General features: G+C 47.8%; 1 protein-coding gene across 1 annotated transcript; it reads right to left on the bottom strand.

The window, feature by feature from the left end:
* Positions 1–9,184: 9,184 nt before the first annotated feature.
* On the bottom strand, positions 9,185–19,672 carry LOC105602044 (zinc finger protein 544). Its single transcript, XM_060399213.1, is given in 5 exon segments — positions 9,185–11,918; positions 11,920–12,511; positions 12,514–12,581; positions 12,583–12,744; positions 19,569–19,672. Coding segments are annotated over 4 exon segments (1,113 nt in total). The 5' UTR covers positions 12,678–12,744; positions 19,569–19,672; the 3' UTR covers positions 9,185–11,560.
* Positions 19,673–21,210: the final 1,538 nt, after the last annotated feature.

Genomic DNA, 21,210 nt, shown 5'->3' with positions numbered 1-21,210 from the left:
GGGGACACCAAAACTACAAATCCCAGAAGGCCGTGCGGCACGCCGCAGCCCCTGCCAATGAAAGCTTTCGTTCGTCAAGCCTTCAACCAATGGGAGCCCGTTGGCTTCGGGCCAATGGGAGCTTCCTCCCTGTTGCCCTGCAGCCAATGGGAGCCTCCATCCTCCGGCCTCCAGGCACCGCAGGCGCTCACCGCGCAGAGCCGCGGGCCTGAGTGGGCGGGGTTTCTCTGCTCGTGGCTGCTGTGCTGTGGCTTGTCGTCGTGGGGAAGTCCTTCTCCCAGTCCGGCCGTTCCGCAGCCTTCGCCCTCGCAGCCCCGCCTCCAAATGCCAGTCTGCACCCCGGGTCCCCTCCTCCAAATGCAGTCTGCGCCCCGCGGCCCCTCTTTCAAATGCGGTCTGTGCCCCGCGGCCCCCCTTCCAAATGCCAGCCTGTGCCCCGGGCCCCCTCCTCCGAATGCCAGTCTGTGCCCCGCGGCCCCTCTTCCAAATGCCAGTCGGCAACCTGGATTGCCACAGCCCTTGAAATCCGGGGTCTGCTCTTCCTAGCCGGAAACACGGAGGAGGAGGGCTGGGCTTTCCTAGTTTCTTTCTGGATTGTATACTGTCGTTGTGCTCAAAATATTTCTATGCTTCAGAATAACACGAACGTTTAAACGTTTGTTACTGGAAACCTTTTGAGGAGCAGTTGCCCAGAGCGGGCACCGCTCGAGATCTGAAAGCTGATCTTGTTCTGTTTCTCGATTGGGGGTGTTCACTCCCTTGCCATGGGTCATATCCCTGAGTTTGTTAGAGTCTGTTAAAAAATTACTAGAAAAGAAGGAAAAGGCAGATGTTCACCAGGATGCAATCAAATAATATTTACTTGACCATTTACTGTATGCTAGGAACCAGGCATACCAAGCAGAGGACAGAGACCAGGATGCAACCAAATAAGAGTATTTACTTGCCCATTTACTGTGTGCTAGGAGCCAGGCATAGCAAGCAGAGAACAGAGGTACTTGCCTGCCCTCACAGTGGTGCTGGTGTAGAGGGGAGCAATAAAGCAAAAACATGGCAAAGGGGTGAACAGCCACGGTCACTGCGGGGATGGGGCAGGCGGCCTCCAAGGGGCCTGAAGTTTCTGCACTCTCTCCTGCTCCTCTCTTTTCTTCCCTTGAATCTCCGCTCCTCCAGTGACCCCTCTGCTCTTTGCTGGGCATCCTCCCTGCAACCCTATCTGGGGCCCAAACCCAAAAGGTCTGCAGTACCAGGAGGAGCATGTGGTCAAGCATCTTCCTTCACCACAGCAGGCGCCTATGGAAAGCACAAATCAGGCAGCCTCCAAGGAGACCAAATCTGGCCTCTGTCAGGAACCCGGCAACATTTCCTGGCAGTATGCCTTTTTCTACAGTCACGGACTGATGAAACCTTAGAGAGCATCACTGACTCAATGGACATGAATTTGAGCAAACGCTGGGAGATAGTGGAGGATGCGGGAGACTGCCGCGCTGCAATCCATGGGGTTGTAGAGTCGGACATGACTGGTGACTGAATAGTCACTGACTTTTCTCCTGGTCCTGTTGAATCTTGGATGCATGATGTTTTCCTATTACTTTGACTGTTTCTTTTCTATTACTTGTAGTTTTGTTTTCTTCTTTATTATAAGTGTTAGTCTCTCGGTCATGTCCAACTCTTTGCCCCATGGGGATGGTAGCCTGCCAGGCTCCTCTGTCCATGGAATTCTCCAGACAAGGATACTAGAGTGAGTAACCATTAATTTCCAGGGGATCTTCCTGACCCAGGAATCAAACCCAGGCCTCCTGCATAACAGGCAGGTTCTTTACCATGTGTTTTGTCTATTTAAGTAGTTCTCAAAGTGTGGACTAGGGACAACTTGGGAGATTCCTGAGATCCTGTCTATGAGTCAGTGAGTTCCAAACTAAGTTTGTAATAATACTTCCCCCCATTCCCATTCCTCACGAATGTATGGTAGAGGTTTTTTTAAAGCTTCTGAATGAATAATATTGGGGCAGACTGAAGGTGTCCAACAAAGCTGGATACTGGTTAACTTGGTGAAAACAGATTTTATTCAGTAACTGCTGACAGAGGAGGCAATAACTGAGCTCCATTTGAATGTGTACGGAGGTGATTGGGCTTTTTAAAAAATAACAATTTTATTTATTTATTTGTTTATGGCTGTGCTGAGTCTTCTTGCTGTGAGGGCTTTTCTATAGTTGCAGTGGGCAGGGGCTGCTCTTTGTTGGGTGAGCAAGGTCCTCGTTGCCGTAGCTTCTCTTCTTCCAGAGCACAGGCTACAGGCGTGAGGGCCTCAGTAGTTGTGGCCTCCGGGCTCTAGACCGCAGGTTCAGTAGTTGTGATGGGGGCTTAGTTACTCCACAGCATAGAGTATCTTCCTGGGCCAGGGACTGAACACGTGTTTCCCTCTTTGGCAGGCGGATTCTTTACCACTGAGCTACCAGGGAATCCTGAGACTGGGCAGTTGAAAGGGAGAATGAGGGAATCAGAAGGGGGAGTGTGGGGGCTCACATGGAAAACCACAAAGGGTTGCTCAGTGTAAATATGATTAGGTCAGCTGCATCAGATGCTGGGCATTCTTGAAGTTAGGATTCTGTCTGTTATGCCCAGAGTCCGAGTCCCCAAAACTGAGAGAATAAGACGTCCACAGCAATGCAAAAGCATAAAGGGGTTTTATTGCCAGCCTGAGCCAGGGCTCCCGTCTCATCCAGCACAGTAGCGTCTTGATGAGAGCCCGAGGCCAGATTAACAGCAGTATTTATAAGTTTAGAACAAAGACAGGGAATTGGCAAGGGTTGATTGGCTGCAGGGGTTTCCTGGTATTTACTGATGGCCAGTCATCATCCCTCTGATTGGCCAGAGTTATCATCTCTCTGATTGGCCAGAGTTACCATCTCTCTTATTGGCCAGAGTTACCATCCCCGGAAGCCCCGGAAGCATGGCTCAGGGATTATTTTTGGCCTAGTGCACCTCTCTGAGCCTGTCATGGCTCTGGTGAGGTTGTAACACTGTCCTCCTGGAGCCTGGAGACAGAGGCCCCATCCTTCCTGGTGGTTGCATTTCTAAGGAGTGGCCTTCAGGTCCTTGAGAAAGACACTTCAGAGTTAAAGGAGATACAAATGCATTTCAAAGGGACAGAGAAAGGTTGAAAACTGCAAGCCCTTTTTCGTCAGTGCTCTAAGGTGACTCAGTGGTCAAGAATCTGCCTGCCAGCACAGGAGACACGAGTTTGACCCTTGGGTCAGGAAGATGCCCTGGAGTAGGAAATGGCAAACCACTCCAGTATTCTTGCCTGGGAAATCCCATGGACAGAGGAGACCGATGGGCTTCAGTCCAAAGGGTCACACACAGGCATGCTAAGTCAGGAGGCTATTCTCAGGTGATGGCTGGAAAAAACACTGTAAATTCTCCTAGCAGAATTTCTCAAGAAGACATAACGAGAGGTTGGGATCTTCCTAGCAATATAACCTTATGTCGCTGGAAGTCATGGTGGACTTTGGTCGTCTCTTAATACAGGCATTTGGACTGAGTTCTCTCTCCCTGCGCCCCTCGGCACTGCGAGGCTTGTGGGATTTTTAGTTCCCCGTTAGGGATCAAACCTGGGCCCTTGGCAGGGAGAGCATGGAGTCCCACCACTGCACTGCCAGGGAATTCCCTGGACTGAGTTCTTATTTGCTGAGGGTTCTGCAGTCCTCAAAGGCATAAATCGTCATGGAAATCCAGATGCCTTCAGTCAGGCCAAACATTAAAGAGATTTGCAAAAATAAAAAGTAGTTTCCTACCTTGCTAGCTGGGTGACCTTAAGCAGGCTTTGCACCTCTCTGAGCCTCAGATACCTCAATTGTAATGTTAGCTACCTCAAAGGATTGTGATGAGGGCTAAATAAATTAATGATCCATGCAAAGAACTTAACATAAGCCTAGCCCAGAGTCAGTGCTTGACATATAATACTTGCTCCTGGAACAGAGCAGTTGATATGTAGTACTCCTGCTATGAGGTGTATGTGTGTGATACATGAGGTGTGGTGGTGACTGGGATCCCTTACGCTGCCAGGTATAGGCTCCTGCCAAGAGGTGGCCAGACGGAGAATCCTCCAGTGTGGATGGATGAAGAGGCCATTTTCCAGAGGGGATGGCTGGATGGGGGCCTCTGTGCCGTGAGCACAAGGTGGTCCCTCCTCACTGACTCTGAGCCCAGCACTGTGCAGAGGGTTTCCACATGTGCAGGAGACACAGAGGCCACCCTTGCGTTATCTGCGTCTCCCCCACCTCCAGCTAGAGGGCTTTTCCCGCATGTCCCATGTCTGAGAACAGAACGGGGCACGGCTCGGTGATATGAGAGAAGCTTCATTTCTCCTCCAGAGATGAAGGGGAAAGATCACGGTGCGGCGGCACCCCTGCAGGTTCACTAAGAGTTCTGCTGATAAACTCAACCTGGACATCATTCAGAATGCTTAGTGTTAACACATATATTTGCATTTTATATTCGGGGTGTCTATAGGAGGAAAAAACGCTGCTAAGCCTGGAGCAGTGCAAATGGGATTTACGTCGATGTGATGGAGTAACTGCTGAGGAATGTTGGCTGGGGTCCGATCTGTTCCTGGAATCCAATCTCAAGCAGGAATTGTATGAACCACATACTACATCCACGTGCGTAGATGGCTGAGTTCAGCTCAGTCGCTCAGTCGTGTCTGACTCTTTGCGACCCCATGGACTGCAGCACGCCAGGCCGCCCTGTCCATCACCAACTCCCAGAGTTTACTCAAATTCATGTCCATTGAGTCGGTGATGCCATCCAACCATCTCATCCTCTGTCGCCCCTTCTCCTCCTGCCTTCAATCTTTCCCTGCATCAGGGTCTTTTCAAATGAGTCAGTTCTTCGCATCAGGTGGCCAAACTATTGGAGTTTCAGCTTCAATATCAATCTTTCCAATGAATATTCAGGACTGATTTCCTTTAGGATGGACTGGTTGAATTTCCTTGCAGTCCAAGGGACTCTCAAGAGTCTTTTCCAACACCACAGTTCAAAAGCATCAATTCCTTGGTGCTCAGCTTTCTGTGATTTTGGAGCCCCCCAAAATAGTTTCCCCATCTATTTTCCATGAAGTGATGGGACCAGATGCTGTGATCTTAGTTTTTTAATATTGAGTTTTAAGCCAGGTTTTTCACTCTCTGAAACTTTCATCAAGAGGCTCTTTAGTTCTTCTTTACTTTCTACTATAAGGGTGGTGTCATCTGCATATCTGAGGTTGTTGATATTCCTCCCAGCAATCTTGATTCCAGTTTGTGATTCCTCCAGCCCAGTGTTTCTCATGATGTACTCTGCATAGAAGTTAAATAAACAGGGTGACAATATACAGCCTTGACGTACTCCTTTTCCTATTTGGAACCAGTCTGTTGTTCCATGTCCAGTTCTAACTGTTGCTTCCTGACCTGCATACAGATTTCTCAAGAGGCAGGTTAGGTGGTCTGGTATTCCCATCTCTTGAAGAATTTTCCACAGTTTGTGGTGATCCACACAGTCAAAGGCTTTGGCATAGTCAATAAAGCAGAAATAGATGTTTTTCTGGAACTCTCTTGCTTTTTCAACGATCCAACGGATGTTGGCAATTTGATCTCTGGTTTCTCTGCCTTTTCTAAAACAAGTTCAGAGCTGCAGTTTAGTTTTGGTTGCACTGGGTCCTCAATGCTGTTTGCAAGTTTTTCTCTAGTTGAGGCAAGTGGGGCATACTCTCTAGTTGTGGTCCAGGGGGTTCTCACTGCGGTAGTTTCTCCTGTTGAGGAGCATGGCTCTAGGGTGCATGGGTTTAGCTGCCCTGCAGCATGTGGGATGTTCCTGGGTCAGGGATGGAATGCGTGTCTCCCGCATTGCAAGGCGGATTCTTAATTGGACCACCAGGGAAGCCCCCAGAGCTGCAGCTTAAACAGCTTAGTGGAACAGATACTATAAATACTGTTAGCTGTATTCATGTTTAAAGAGACAGAATGGCTTGAGAAAAATGGACTGACACAGCAGGCCTGAGGCTGCAAGTTTCAGGAGATCCTGTGTGCAAGCCTGAGCTTCCCAGGTGGTGCCAGTGATTAAGAACCCACCCTCCAATGCAGGAGATGTAAGAGATGTGGGTTCAATCCCTGGGTTGGGAAGATCCCTCGGAGGAGGGCATGGCAACCCACTCCAGTGTTCTTGCCTGGAAAATCCTGTGGGCAGAGAAGCCTGGTGGGCTTCAGTCCAAAGAGTCAGACATAGTTGAGTGACTCAGCACACACGTGTGCAAGCCTGATCTCGGCTGGCATCCGGGAACTTGGCCTTTAGTGTTGTCTGTACTGTGCCTAAACTGTGGAGACAATTTCATTCACACTGAGCATCTGTTGGCCTCCTGGGGGTCTGGATTGTGGTACTTGCTGGGCAGGTGTCTGCTTGCCTGGTGCCTGCTGTGCTTTGTATGACCCCTCAGGGGAAGCACAGTGTTGAGAGCTGCACACGGATTCACCCAGACTTCTCCTGCCTTTTCCCTTATGATCCAACTGCCTGCATCCCTGTAACACCACTGCCGTAAATCTCAGCCATGAGCACAACTATATGCTGAGTCTCATGAATTCCTCTAGAAAGTCTCCTGATGTGGGAAAGGCCTTGTGGACCCGCAACAGTTCCACTGCTGGCTGTATCAAAAACCTATTCAGCAATATTTTGATATCTCTATGTTTAAAAGCAGCAAGAATTAACTTCTGTTAGAAGGAGCCCCTGGGTCATATGTAACACAGGTGTGGCATTTTGGTTTATGTTAGTTTCTCAGTCGTGTCTGACTCTTTGCTGCCCCATGGACTGTAGTCTGTCAGGCTCCTCTGTCCATGGAACTCTCCAGGCAAGAATACTTACGTGGGTTGCCGTTCCCTTCTTGAGGGGATCTTCCAAACAAGGGACTGAACCTGGGTCTCCTGTATTTGTGTGCTAAGTCGCGCCCGACTCTTTGCAATCCCATGGACTGTAGCCCACCAGGTTCAGACTACGTCCATGGGATTTCCTAGGCAGGAAAACTGGAGTGGGCTGCCATTCCCTCTTATATTTAGGGGATTAAAAAAAAAAAGCCACAAACATAAGTGAAACCAACAAAAATCAAATAGATGCACGGATATACAATTGTGAGATTACTCTTTACAATGTTAAAATGGGTCCAGGGACCTCTCTGATGGTCCAGTGCCTAAGACTCTTAATGCAGAAGGCCTGGGTTTGATCCCTGGTTGGGGAACTAGATCCCATATGCCACAGTTAAAATTTTGCATGCCACAACTTAGAAAAAATAAAGACCCCAAATGAATATCAAAGATCTCACCTGATAAAACTAAAATCTGGTGCAGCCAAATAATTAACTAATTAAAAAGACTGGCCCACAAGCTGTTCATCCTAACAATTCCTTTCATGTGTATCTTACGTTATGTTCCAATTTGGAACCACTGGTCTCTGGGTACGAGAACCATTGGAGAAGAAAGGTATCAGGTTCCTATTTCAAGTGAGCCCACTTCCTGGCCCTGGAAGTGTCTGCTTTATGAAAGAGTAAAACCCTTCCCAGAACAGGACCTGAAGCACTCATGTGTACACAGCAGCTGCCGTCCTTCCATTCCTTCCTGCCCCTACAGGCATCCTTGTGTGATTCCCAGAGGGCGAGACAGAGGAGCTTGGTGTGCTAAAGACCATGCGGTCGCAAAGAGTGGGACAAGACTTAGAACTAAAGACTTAGCAAGGTGAGAAGGCAGAGATGAAAGCATCCGCAGATGGCTGGGGCTGGTTAATGGCACACTTGGCTTTGGGATGAAAAGGGGAAGAACTAACAATGATGATGAAGGTCCTTGGAGTGGCAAAAGAAGGAAGCCCTTGTTCTGAAGCACAATACAGCAGATTCTCTAGTCCCTCAGAATTGTTTTCCCCTTTGTCAGAACATAACTCATTCTCTACTCTATTTTTTTGCTGGCCCACAGCCAGATACTTCAGTTCAGTTCAGTTCAGTCGCTCAGTCGTGTCCGACTCTGCGACCCCATGAATCGCAGCACGCCAGGCCTCCCTGTCCATCACCATCTCCCGGAGTTCACTCAGACTCACGTCCATCGAGTCGGTGATGCCATCCAGCCATCTCATCCTCGGTCGTCCCTTTCTCCTCCTGCCCCCAATCTCTCCCAGCATCAGAGTCTTTTCCAATGAGTCAACTCTTCGCATGAGGTGGCCAAAGTACTGGAGTTTCAGCTTCAGCATCATTCCCTCCAAAGAAATCCCAGGGCTGATTTCCTTCAGAATGGACTGGTTGGATCTCCTTGCAGTCCAAGGGACTCTCAAGAGTCTTCTCCAACACCACAGTTCAAAAGCATCAATTCTTCGGTGCTCAGCCTTCTTCACAGTCCAACTCTCACATCCATACATGACTACTGGAAAAACCGTAGCCTTGACTAGATGGACCTTAGTTGGCAAAGTAATGTCTCTGCTTTTGAATATGCTATCTAGGTTGGTTATAACTTTTCTTCCAAGGAATAAGCGTCTTTTAATTTCATGGCTGCAGTCACCATCTGCGGTGATTTTGGAGCCCCCCAAAATAAAGTCTGACACTGTTTCTCCATCTATTTCCCATGGAGTGATGGGACTGGATGCCATGATCTTCGTTTTCTGAATGTTGAGCTTTAAGCCAACTTTTTCACTCTCCTCTTTCACTGCCAGATACTTGAGAGGAGAAAATCTGGAGTTCCACAGACCGCCCTTCAGTGAAGCCAACTTTCCTGCTCCACCTGTGAGTCGACAGCTCTGTTGGGGCGGCTGTGACCTCCACTGCTGCAGCCCCTCTTCACAAGTTCCTGACTGCAACCTTTCCCACTCTGCACCTCCAGGTGCTGTCACCTCACCAACCTGCAATTAACAGCTTCCCCTACTTGCTTCGCCATTGTGGGTTTACACTTCAGCCTTTTTTATGGACGGCTTCCCAGGTGGCTCAGCGGTTATAAATAAATAAATAAACAAACAAACCTGCCTGCCAAAGCAGGAGCCATGGGTTTGATCCCTAGGTCAGGAAGATCCCCTGCAGAAGGAAATGGCAACTCACTCCAGTAGTCTTGCCTGGAAAATCCCATGGACAGAGGAGCTTGGTGGGTTACAATCCACAGGGTTGCAGAGTCTGAAGCAACTAAGCCCACACATATATATTGTTTTTTAATATGTTGCTGAGTTGACCTTAATCAACCATCTGTGCACAAATTTTTATGTGCTGTAACATTTTGCATACATACTGTTTTTGGTCCTGTTTTCACTTCATTTGACATTTTACATATTGCTCTGGACTCACTTAGTCAACCTAACTGAGCAAGAAAGTTAGAGCACAACAGAGTCCCTGAAAAACTGAGTCTACTTTTAACTAAAATAAAAAACATTTTACAAAACTTTCCATCCTTAGTACTCCTTCAATTTGTGTTTTTTATTGCTGGCTTACACTGAGCATCAGTTCAGTCAGTTCAGTTGCTAAGTTGTGTCCCACTCTTTGTGACCGCATGAATTGCAGCACACCAGGCCTCCCTGCCCATCACCAACTCCTGGAGTTCACTCAGACTCATGTCCACTGAGTTGGTGATGCCATCCAGCCATCTCATCCTGTCGTCCCCTTCTCCTCCTGCCCCTAATCCCTCCCAGCATCAGGGTCTTTTCCAATGAGTCAACTCTTCACATGAGGTAGACAAAGTATTGGAGTTTCAGCCTCAGCATCAGTCCTTCCAATGAACACCCAGGATGGATCTCCTTTAGAATGGACTGGTTGGATCTCCTTGCAGTCCAAGGGACTCTCAAGAGTCTTCTCCAACACCACAGTTCAAAAGCATCAATTCTTTGGTGCTCAGCCTTCTTCACAGGCCAACTCTCACATCCATACATGACCACTGGAAAACCATAGCCTTGACTAGATGGACCTTTGTTGGCAAAGTAATGTCTCTGCTTTTGAATATACTATCTAGGTTGGTCATAACTTTTCTTCCCAGGAGTAAGCATCTTTTAATTTCATGGCTGAAGTCACCATCTGCGGTGATTTTGAAACCCCCCAAAATAATGTCTGACAGTTTCCAGTTTCCCCATCTATTTCCCATGAAGTGATGGGACCAGATGCCATGATCTTAGCTTTCTGAATGTTGAGCTTTAAGCCAAAATTTTCACTCTCCTCTTTCAGTTTCATCAAGAGGCTTTTTCGTTCCTCTTCACTATCTGCCATAAGGGTGGTGTTATCTGCATATCTGAGGTTATTTATATTTCTCCCGGCAACTGAACATGGCTGGCCCAAATTTCATCTCTAACACCATCTTCCTCATGTAATGGTTTCTTCTTAGGTGGAATGTTTGGAGCTCTGTGTCAAGAATATTTTTCAGTTCACTACCATTTCCAGGAATATGTTACTGGGACAATGTCTGATTGAGATTGGTTGGTTGTTTGGACTACAAAAGATTATCTGGTGGGTACAGCTCCAGTCTGTGTTTTCTAATTCCTGCTGAGAGCTCTGACAATGTTTTTCATCAGTGGTCATATTCATAGCTTCTCACCTAACTGCAGAAGTAAATATATTTTAGTGTACAAACAAGTCCTTCATGCTGCTTTTGGAAACTGTGGGCTCCTGAGTTTTATTGCTAGAGATTCTGATTTAGTAAGCTGAGGGTAAGCTTGGTAATGTGCAGTTCAACACACACACTCCAAGCAATTCTGATACCTGCAGTCATTAGACTACAGTGACAGTTATACCTTGGTCATCTCATGTCTAGTAAAGAAAGTCTGGCAGTGAGCTTTTTCATCTTGACTATTCCCAGGGTTTCTTCCCTACGAGTCTTCTCATGTTGAAAAAAAGATGTATTATAACTGAAAGCTTTCCCACACTCATTACATTCATAGGGTCTCTCCAGTATGGTTTCTCTGATGCCTAGTAAGTTGGCTAAAGGCCTTTTCACAATGTTTACATTCATAGGGTTTTTCCCCTGCGTGTGTTCTCTCATGTTTTGTAAGGGTTGATCGATCATTCAAGGTCTTCCCACAGTCAATGCACTCATAGGGCTTTCCTCCAGTATGTGTTCTCTGATGTTCAATAAGGTGTGATCTCTGACTAAAGGCTTTAACACATATGTTACACTGACTGGGCTTCTCTCCAACGTGCATTCTCTGATGCAGAGAGGAGCCCTTTGGCTGAGAGCTTTTCCGCAGTGACTGCATTCATCAGGTTTCTCTCTAGCACATGTTCATTGATGCACAAGCTGATTCGCTGCTAAAAAGCCTTCCCACAGTTGTTACACTCATACAGTATCTCTCCAGAATGAACTCTCTAAGGTGAAAGAAGGTAAGAGCTCCCAGTGAAGCCTCTCCCACACTGATGACATTCAAATGGTTTCTCTCCAGTATGAGTTCTCTGATGTTCAATAAGGTGAGAGATCCCAGTGTAGGCTTTATCACATTGATTGCATTTATATGGCTTCTGTCCAGTGTGAATTCACAGATGCCTAATAAGTTGAGTGCTTCAAATGAAGGATTTACCACACTATATTCATATTCATAGGATTTCGCTCCGTGTGAGTCCATTTATGTGTGACAAAGTCACAGCTCTGACTGAAGGACTTTCCACAATGAGCATACTCATAAGTTTTAAGGCAGTGTGAATTATTTGATGTACAAAAAGGTTAGAGTTCCACCTGAAAGATTTTCCACATTCACAACATTTATATGGTTTTTCTCCAGTGTGAGTTCATTGATGCCTAATGAGTTTGGAACTCTGGGTGAAGGATTTCCCACATTGATTACATTCGTTGGGTTTTTCTCCCATGTGAGTTTTCTGGTGTACAACAAGGTCATAGCTCTGCCTGAAAGACTTTCCACATCAAGTACATTCATAGGGCTTTTCTCCAGTGTGTTCTCTGGTGTACAAGCTTACAGCAACAGTTGAAAGATCTTATACACTGTTTACATTCATATGGCTTCTTTCCAGTCTAAATGATGTCACAGTAAGTAAAAGATGAGGCCATGTGGGAGGCATCACAGTCGTCCTTATATGTGAGTAGTGCCTCTCCAGGATGACTTATTTCAGTCTGTTCAAGGCATTTGTCACAACTGAACTGACTCTCCAAATGCCTTGGCTTGTGTTCATTAAGAGACAAGCTATGATTAATGTTTCCATAGTTCTTACCATCTTTGCTGTTCTCTGCTGAAAAAATTCTATTAAGAAAACAAAAGGAGGTACCATAGTTGAAACATTCACTATTGACAGTATAATCATGAGGCTTTTTATTTCCTGTTTCAAAATCTGCAAGTTTATTCAAGTAAATAATCTGCCAGAAGGCTCTAGCACTTTGATGATCTTCACAGGGCTTCAGATCAGCCCAGTCTTTCTAATGATTAATGAAAACTGAGTTCAGTCTCAACTTTTTACCCTGTGAGTTGACCTCATGGAAATATGTTCTTGTAGGTAATGTCGGAGGTAGAAGGCTTAAACTCAGATAATTTCCCTAAGCTCAGGCTCACAACTCCCACCTTGAGTAAAACGTCTCTCTGAGGTGAGTACTGTTTGATTCAGAGTCCTGCTGGTTCTTCCCTAGCTGGTCCTGCCAAAGGTGCATTTCTCCTAATGACACCAACCTAGGGCCCTTCTCCTGAACATGGTATTTCATTTCCATGTGATAAGATGGCCCTTCCACAGCAATATCCTCTTCAGACAGACCCTTTCAAGTGTAGTCTTCCAGTCTGAAAGAAATCCAAATGGCCTGAATTACTGGAAAAGCATTAGAAGGGGAGGGTGGGATAAAACAGACCACCAAGTATGAGAGATATATCTTTGGGTCTGTTTCTAATCTATGGACTGTAATTTCATGCAGAATGTGTAATGGAGGGATGGCTCAGCAAACAGGAAATCAGTGTGTGTGTGTGAGTCCCTCAGTCGTGTCTGACTCTTTGTGACCCCATGCACTGTGGCCCGCCAGGCTTCTCTGTCTATGGATTCTCCAGACAAGAATACTGGAATGGATAGCCATTCCCTTCTCCCTGGGATCTTCCCAACCCAGGGACTGAACCCAGGTCTCCTGCATTGCAAGCAGATTCTTTACAATCTGAGCCAACAGGGATGCCCAGGGATTATCTGGGTGGGCCCTAAATGTTATCACAACTGTCCTTATAAAAGGGAGGCAGAATGAGACTTGATATACACAAAGAAGACAATGTGACCACAGAGCAGAGGCGTGAAGGTGCTGGCCTGAAAGACTGAAGTGATGTGGCCACTGACCAAGGAATTCCCCTAGCCACTAGAACCTGGAAGAAAACAAAGGAACAGCTTTTCCAATGAAGTCTCCAGAGGGAGAATGGCCTGTGTGCACTGATTTCACAGCCCAGTGATGCTGATTGTGACTTCTAGCCTCCAGAGCTGTGGGGGAATAAATCTGTGTTGTTTTACATTACCCAGCTGGTAATCTGTTAGAGAAGTCACAGGAAACAAGGTCCTAACATGTGCCTCGAACTTATGACTCACACTCAGTCTCTTTCCTGGTGCTGGATCTTAAAATGAGACCCCAAGTACCAACGATGATTTAATATTCTTAATGGACCATTTCTACCATTGGTTCAGTCTGCCCACAGAGAAAAAGAAGGGTCTCTTTAACCATGCCAGAATTGATGCCACAGACTCCCCAGAAAATTACTGGGGTCCCTGAGGCAGTGTGCTTGGCCAGTGGACTCCACCAGCTGACAACTTCTGAGGTTCCACTTCCCCGGTGGTAAGCCAGGAATAAGAATGCTTAGCTAACAAGTGTTACTTTGAGGTGAAAATGAATCAGTTTGTGAGCCTCCCGCAGTGTCTGCTGTATAGGGCACCATGTTAGACATGGTTCTGCTGATGTCACCACCCCGTTACTGTCATGAGAGGGATTCCTCCATCTGTTGAAGATACTGTGCTCAGTTGCTCAGTCAGGTCTGACTCTTTGAGACCCCATGGATTGCAGCCCATCAGGCTGTTCTGTCCATGGTATTTTCTAGGCAAGAATACTGGAGGGGATCCCCCTCCAGGGGATCTTCCCAACCCAGGGATCAAACTCGAGTCTCCTGCATTGCAGGAAGATTCTTTACTGTTGAGCCATCGGTAGTAGGCCTCTAATAAAGAGTGCAATGGGCTCCCAGTTCAGAGTCCTCCAAGATTCCCCCTTCCCTTGTCACTCTGACCACACAACTGCCCTTTTTAGGTGGGTAGCCACCCACATCCAGTAATATTAAGGCCTCTCTCCAGGTTCCCATCCTTTTCTCCCATGCCTGCCAAGGAGACAAGCATCCTCCATTTGGCAAAGTATGACTTCCAGGAGGATGTTTTCCTTGTGCCAAACACAGACCTTCTTTCCCTCTTGGGGAAAGCCTTAATCTCTGCCCAACACTCCCATAAACACACTGTCCTCCTTCCCAAGACCCTGCTGTGTTCCTTTAGGGTGCTGCCTTGGAATCTCTGATGAGAAGAAGTTTTCAAATGAAACAAAAGCCTCATGAAGGGGAGTGAAAGAGTATCTGGGGATGAAGGGAAGGAGAAGAATCTTTGCGTGGCTAAGCTATGTCTAAGATATGCCTGGCTGTTGAAAAAATGGGCCAAGGAGGTTAAAATTCTACAGCAGTATCTGCATCAGAATCTTGAAATAAGGAAGACAGGCTGTGTGGGTCAGCCAGAAAGTAACATCTAGGGTAGAAGAGAAGACAGACACTGCTGTAAAATGAATTCAGAACGATGTCATTTGAGTGCCAAGGGTAAGTAAAAGTAGGTAAGACTTCCAAGTAAGAAACAAGAGAGGCTGCGGACATGACAGTTATAGGGTAAGAAGGAGCAGGAACACATGGGATAAATCAAACACCTCTAGGCTGGCAGAAGGTGGTGTGATGGACATACATGCTGCTTACTGTCAAGTGAAGGCAGCCTCTCAGAAAGGACCATGTATTGCATGATTCCAACTATAGGATATTCTAGAAAAGTAAACTTGTAGAGACAGTAAATTAATCAGTGGTTTCCAGGAGTTAGGGTGGAGGGAGGGATGAACAGGTGGAGCACAAAGGATTCTTAGGGCAGTGGAGCTACTCTGTACACTACACCAGTAGATACATAACATCACATATTTGTCTAAACCCACAAAATGTACAACACCAGAATGAATCGAATGTGAACTATTGACCTCTGATGGTAATAATTAATTGATGTAAGTTCATCAATTGTAACAAATGTAACACTGAATGCAAGATATCAACAATAGGGGAAACTGGATGGGGACGGTTGGCATAGAGAAACCCTGTACTTTCTGTAAGGATGAAATTGGCTCTAAAAAATAAACTTTATCAGTTAAAACAAAACCACAAAAAAAACCAGAAGCAGCTCAATGAGTCGGGGAGATGACCATGTTCTAAAATAGACTGTAGTGATAAATACACAAGCTGCAGCTATATTAAGAAACTTAGCATGCTTTATACAGATGAACTGTATGGTATGAGAACTGTTTTAATATTTCCATATAGCTCCAAGAAGAAAAAAAAAAATCCAATTAGGCTGACATGCAGGGTAGGTGGTGGGCCTATGGGATGAGGGGAGGTGGGAAAGCATGTCCAGGAATGGTAATTTAGTAGGAATCCTTCCGGAAGGCATGGATTCTTACCACACCTTGGGATCATTTCGAAGTTCTGAAAATGTCCAACATGGAAGATGGGTGGACACCCAAATGGCAGAGCAAAGAAAAGCAGGAAGGGGAGGCCTGAGGAGCTGCCACCCTGGATGGAAGTTATGATGAGGGGTTTGAGGAAAACAGGAAGCATGAGGACCTGGGAATGAGACGCGGTAGCAGAGAAGTGAAGACCAAAGGGAGATGGGGACAGAAGTGAACTCGTGTGTGAGACACATGTTGACAACAGCAGCAAATGTCTTCTGTGGGTGGGCTGGGCAGAGACAGCCTGACATGGATGAGAACGTGGCTGCCACACTGGACATGAGGTGGCAGCAGAGAACACGTGAGCAAACTTTCTACAAGTGGTCTCTCTGCTCCTTGGACTTTAACTGCTGGGCTGTTGGCTTGTTCTCACCTTGGGGAGGTCCCTGCCCCACTCTCCATTGGTCCTCCCCTGGCTCCAGGTAGGAGATCACATTTAGTTTCGAGAGCAGAAGTCCTGGTCAATGGAGGAAAAACAGAGGGCTTGGTCTTCTGCTGGGTGACAGGTCGAGCTCTCACCCCTGGGGTCAGATGTGGATGGACTAGGAGGGGCCCCCATCCTCCCGAGTAGACTCCCCACACCCTGAACAAGCCACAGACTTGCCCTGGAGGAGGGATAAGCAGCAATACCCAGACCTGCATCTCAAAGGGACCCACTTCCAGCACCTTCTGGGCCAGTCCAGGAGTGCCTGAAATGAGCTGTGCCTTGGGTCTGGCGATGGGCAGTGACTGCCTTAACTAGGGAGACCAAGTGACTACATGTCTTGAGAGCCACCTCACGGTACACTGTCCTCTGGGCCAGGTCCAAATGTCCCCACTCCCCCCATGTGAAGGTCACAGCCATGTCCTTGAAGCTCACAGTTGGCTGAAACATCACTGGTGTTACCATGGAGCCCTGCTTTCTTAATGAGGAAGCTGGGGATAGGACAGCACAGGGGAGGGAGAACCTCTTGCTCAGATCAGACTCAGACCCAGGTTGAAGGTGTTTTCATTTTTCTCTGGGTATCTCCTCTACTGCTAGTTGCATCGGTGATCCTGATTTTCTGCTTTGGGAACAACGGGGACCTGTCTTGGAGATCTTCACCCCCAGCTTCTGTACAATATCAGATTGGAAACCAGGCAAAGAGGATGCTCTAAATCAGGGGTCAGCACAGCCATAAGACAAATCAGGGTCGTGGTGTGTTTCTAGGAAGCTAACACCATGAGCTCAATTGCTTCCTCGTGAAACCACATGTGAGCCATCTAAGGGTGCCTTTGGCGCTTTATGGGCACACTCTCAGCTGCTCTCCTGAGTGGTCTCAGTAAGGGTCAATGGGCCAGAGTGGCTGACTGTTTTTGGAGGCTCAGCTCTATTCGCCCTCAAGGGTCCACTGAGCAAACACCATGAAGAAGTCTAAAGAGACCTGGCCCAGAGACCCAGGTTTTGGGAATGCCTGGCTCATTCATGTGGGAGCCCGTGTACTTCACCCCAAGGCACAGGACAGCATTACAAGAACTCTCACGTGCACTGATGTGAGGAGGTGGGTGTTATTCCTGGATGCATTCTACCATGGAGACTGCCATGGAGACTAAGGCAATGAGAACGAAGGTCTCCAACTCGCCTGGGATGGGATCTGCTGAAAATATGCCTCCATTTCCTCCTCATATCTGGAGATGCTGTTGTGAAGACAGAAGTCTTGAGAAAGCAGGGCTAGGGTTGGGGGAACAATTAGGGATTTAGCCCCTACCTCAGTGCCTCCACACTCCCAAGTCCACCCCCATGCCCAAAGGCAAGAGCAACCAGTGCCAGCTGAGGACTAACCCCTGGGGAGTGTAAGGCAGGGAGGTGGGGCTCTGACCACATGACCTCCCTGTTCAAGGCTCTGAGGTCAGCCAAGGTGGCTAAGCTCTCTCACTGAAGAGGGCCAATCTGCCTAGCTCTGGGCCTGGGCTGTCATAGGCTCAAGGTAAATGTCTTGAGGCATGTGCTGGGGTGTCTGAACCATGAACCCAAAGACACAACAGTACCTCAACACTCAAATAAAGGAGGGGCCAGTTTTTCCTATCATCTCAAGATACTAAATAGAGAGAAATGGAGGCAGTGTCAAAACAACTGATTGTACAATTTTAAAAAATATCTCAGTGAAACATCAGCCGGTTTCTAAAAATTGAGGTGGGGGAAGGGGACAAGGAGCATATGAAAATTCCCAGGAAGACAACTAAGGGTACTCTGTGACGGGGTATCAAACTTCTGGACCTGCTGTGATGCTGCCCAACTGGCCAGAAGCCATACCTATTATCCCCTGCTTCCCTTAATGCTGCCATTGCTTCCCATACTCTGCTTATCTTATCCCAAACCCTTCCCCATGTTTGACTCTCTCTCACTCTGTGTACTAAAAGCACACCTATGCTGCATGCTTGCAGGCATGCACACACACACACAAACACACACACACGTGTACACCACACCTAAGAAGACTGCTCAAGGCTCTATGTGAAGCTATCTTGTTCTGACATTCCTGTCCATCCATGGGCAATCTACTATGTGTGCTCGTTTTCACCCTCAGGTCCTCTTCTTCCTTGTTGGAGACATCCAGGGCGAGGGCTGGGAACACCTCCCCTCCACAGCCAGACTGCTTGCATTCAAAGTCCTACCTCCACCAGTTGCCTCTGGAGGACCCTGAACAGGCCTCCTCAGCCTCTTGGGGCCTCATCTGCAGAAGTCTGGGAGGAGAGCAGGCCTGCTTTGTGGTGCTGCTGTGATGATTACAAGAGTTGCATTTATAGAGTTTAACACTTGTGCTGACACACATTAGAGGCCACAGCAGATTTAATTCTATTGGTTACACCTGGACATAAAACTCCTTTCCCTCATGCTTGACCTCTTTCTAGAGGCCTCTCTTTCTCCTTCTCTTTCTAGTTTCTTTTTTTCCTGTCAGTGAGGGGGTGGGGGTTTCAAGTACTGCCCCAGGCCTTATGTCCAGCCCAGACCTCCCTCCCAGGCTCCCTACCACTGCCATTCTCTCCTCCATATCCAGCTATGCCTCTAAAGACTTGAAGAAATAAAAATCGTATTTCATGGCAAGACAAAAAAATTTAAGCTCTTTCGTTGCTCATTTGGGCCTCCTCCCTCCCATTTAGTGTGCATGGTGCATCCACATTAACCATACCTGCTTAGGGGACAAACTTCCTTCCTTCTAAGGGGTCACAATGACCCACTATCCACTTTGTACTGCAGGGCTGGATTATATCAACTGTCAATTCCTCATTTGACACATGGCCCTTTGTCTCAAAAAGTATACAACTGTGCTTTAACCTCCAAGGTGGAACAATCCTCAGAGCTTTCTGAAAAGCTGCTTCCTGAATTATAACCCAAGGCTTGAATAAAATGTCCCATCTCTCTCTTAGAGCAAATATTGATTAATGTCTTCGTCCACAGACTCAACACAGCTGATAGCGTCCAGGGTTCCCTCATCCCTTGCACTGCGGCCTCCATCCTGGCTCCTCACTAGAACCGGAAACTCAAGAGCCCTTCTCACACTTTCTACTGCCCCTCCACTAACCCTAGCCCCTCCACTGAGCCATTCACCGCCGGATTCTATTTACTGAGGCTCTGAAACCCAAACCCCAGCCCTCGCGCACCCGGCAATTCTATGGCCCGCTCTCACACCTCCAGTCATGTTCACCTCTCCAGCCCCTTCTCACACCGATCTCTCCAGCCAGGCCAGCATCACCGAACACCACCAACACGGGCCCCCAACACCTAGGTCCGGGGTTTGCCGGTGCCTTTTGCTCTGCCAAGACTGCCTGTAATTCTCTGTCCACCAGGAGAACATACACTTTCTCTTCAAGCTGAGTTCGAAACCCACGTACCAGTGGAAGAACTGTGTCCACGTACTGACCTCGGGAGGCCTGTGGGGCACAGGGGAGCCTCCGGGCTGGTTCCCGGGCCAGGTTCACCTGAGTGCGCGAGTATTGGCGGCACTTCCGGTAGGTGGCGGAAGTGCGCCCGCTGGGCGCGAGGAACTACAAGTCCCAGAAAGTCGCGCGCCGGTGGCGGTTTTTCTCGCTCAGGTGGCAGTTTCTCCAGTTGCCGCAGCAGACGTTACACCTCGCGGCGGCAGCACAGTGGCCTTTGGCGTCTGGGTGTGGAAGTCGAGAGAGACCACCTGCCGAGGAGCACGGAAGACGTTTTCACAGAGCCCGCTAGAGCAGGGGAGTCGGCCACAGCGGGTGTCTGGCAAAGGCTCAAAGGCCGGCCAAGGGGAGGGGAGGGCCTCGGGTGTGCTCTGAGTGTGGAGTATGAAAGTTGGAGGCCGGCTAACTAGCAGTGCGTCATCGTGTGTGATGGCTTAGGGAAGCTTGTTTGGCTTTCTCCAATTGGTCCTAAATAGGAAAAGGAGTGCGTCAAGGCTGTATATTGTCACCCTGCTTATTTCACTTCTATGCAGAGTACATCATGAGAAACGCTGGACTGGAAGAAACACAAGCTGGAATCAAGATTGCTGGGAGAAATATCAATCACCTCAGATATGCAGATGACACCACCCTTATGGCAGAAAGTGAAGAGGAACTAAAAAGCCTCTTGACGAAAGTGAAACTGAAGAGTGAAAAAGTTGGCTTAAAGCTCAACATTCAGAAAACGAAGATCATGGCATCTCGTCCCATCACTTCATGGGAAATAGATGGAGAAACAGTGGAAACAGTGTCAGACTTTATTTTTGGGGGGGCTCCAAAATCACTGCAGATGGTGACTGCAGCCATGAAATTAAAAGACGCTTACTCCTTGGAAGAAAAGTTATGACCAACCTAGATAGTATATTCAAAAGCAGAGCCATTACTTTGCCGACAAAGGTCCATCTAGTCAAGGCTATGGTTTTTCCAGTGGTCATGTATGGATGTGAGAGTTGGACTGTGAAGAAGGCTGAGCGCTGAAGAATTGATGCTTTTGAACTGTGGTGTTGGAGAAGACTCTTGAGAGTCCCTTGGACTGCAAGGAGATCCAACCAGTCCATTCTGAAGGAGATCAGCCCTGGGATTTCTTTGGAAGGAATGATGCTAAAGCTGAAACTCCAGTGCTTTGGCCACCTGATGCAAACAGTTGACTCATTGGAAAAGACTGATGCTGGGAGGGATTGGGGACAGGAGGAGAAGGGGACGACAGAGGATGAGATGGCTGGATGGCATCACAGACTCGATGGACGTGAGTCTGAGTGAACTCCAGGAGTTGGTGATGGACAGGGAGGCATGGCGTGCTGCAGTTCATGGGGTCGCAAAGAGTCGGACACGACTGAGTGACTGAACTGAACTGAACTGAATTGGTCCTAAGTGGGACGGGGGCAAAAAGTAGGGAAACTGGCAGTTAGTGAGCAAGTCCTGACTGTTTGGGACCTGTTGCTACAGAGACTGTGGGTCAGAGCTCTGTTTTGTGTGGCCTGACCACTGTGTGCATACTCAGCCTCCCTGCCTCGTGGGGCTGAGACCACAGACCTGCTGTCCTGCCCTGGCTCCTCCA

This window comes from Ovis aries, chromosome 14 (assembly GCF_016772045.2).
Source record: "Ovis aries strain OAR_USU_Benz2616 breed Rambouillet chromosome 14, ARS-UI_Ramb_v3.0, whole genome shotgun sequence".
In the NCBI taxonomy this organism is placed as follows: Eukaryota; Metazoa; Chordata; class Mammalia; order Artiodactyla; family Bovidae; genus Ovis; species Ovis aries.
The sequence above is the reverse complement of the archived record's forward strand: the minus strand, read 5'-3'. Positions and strand labels throughout refer to the sequence as shown.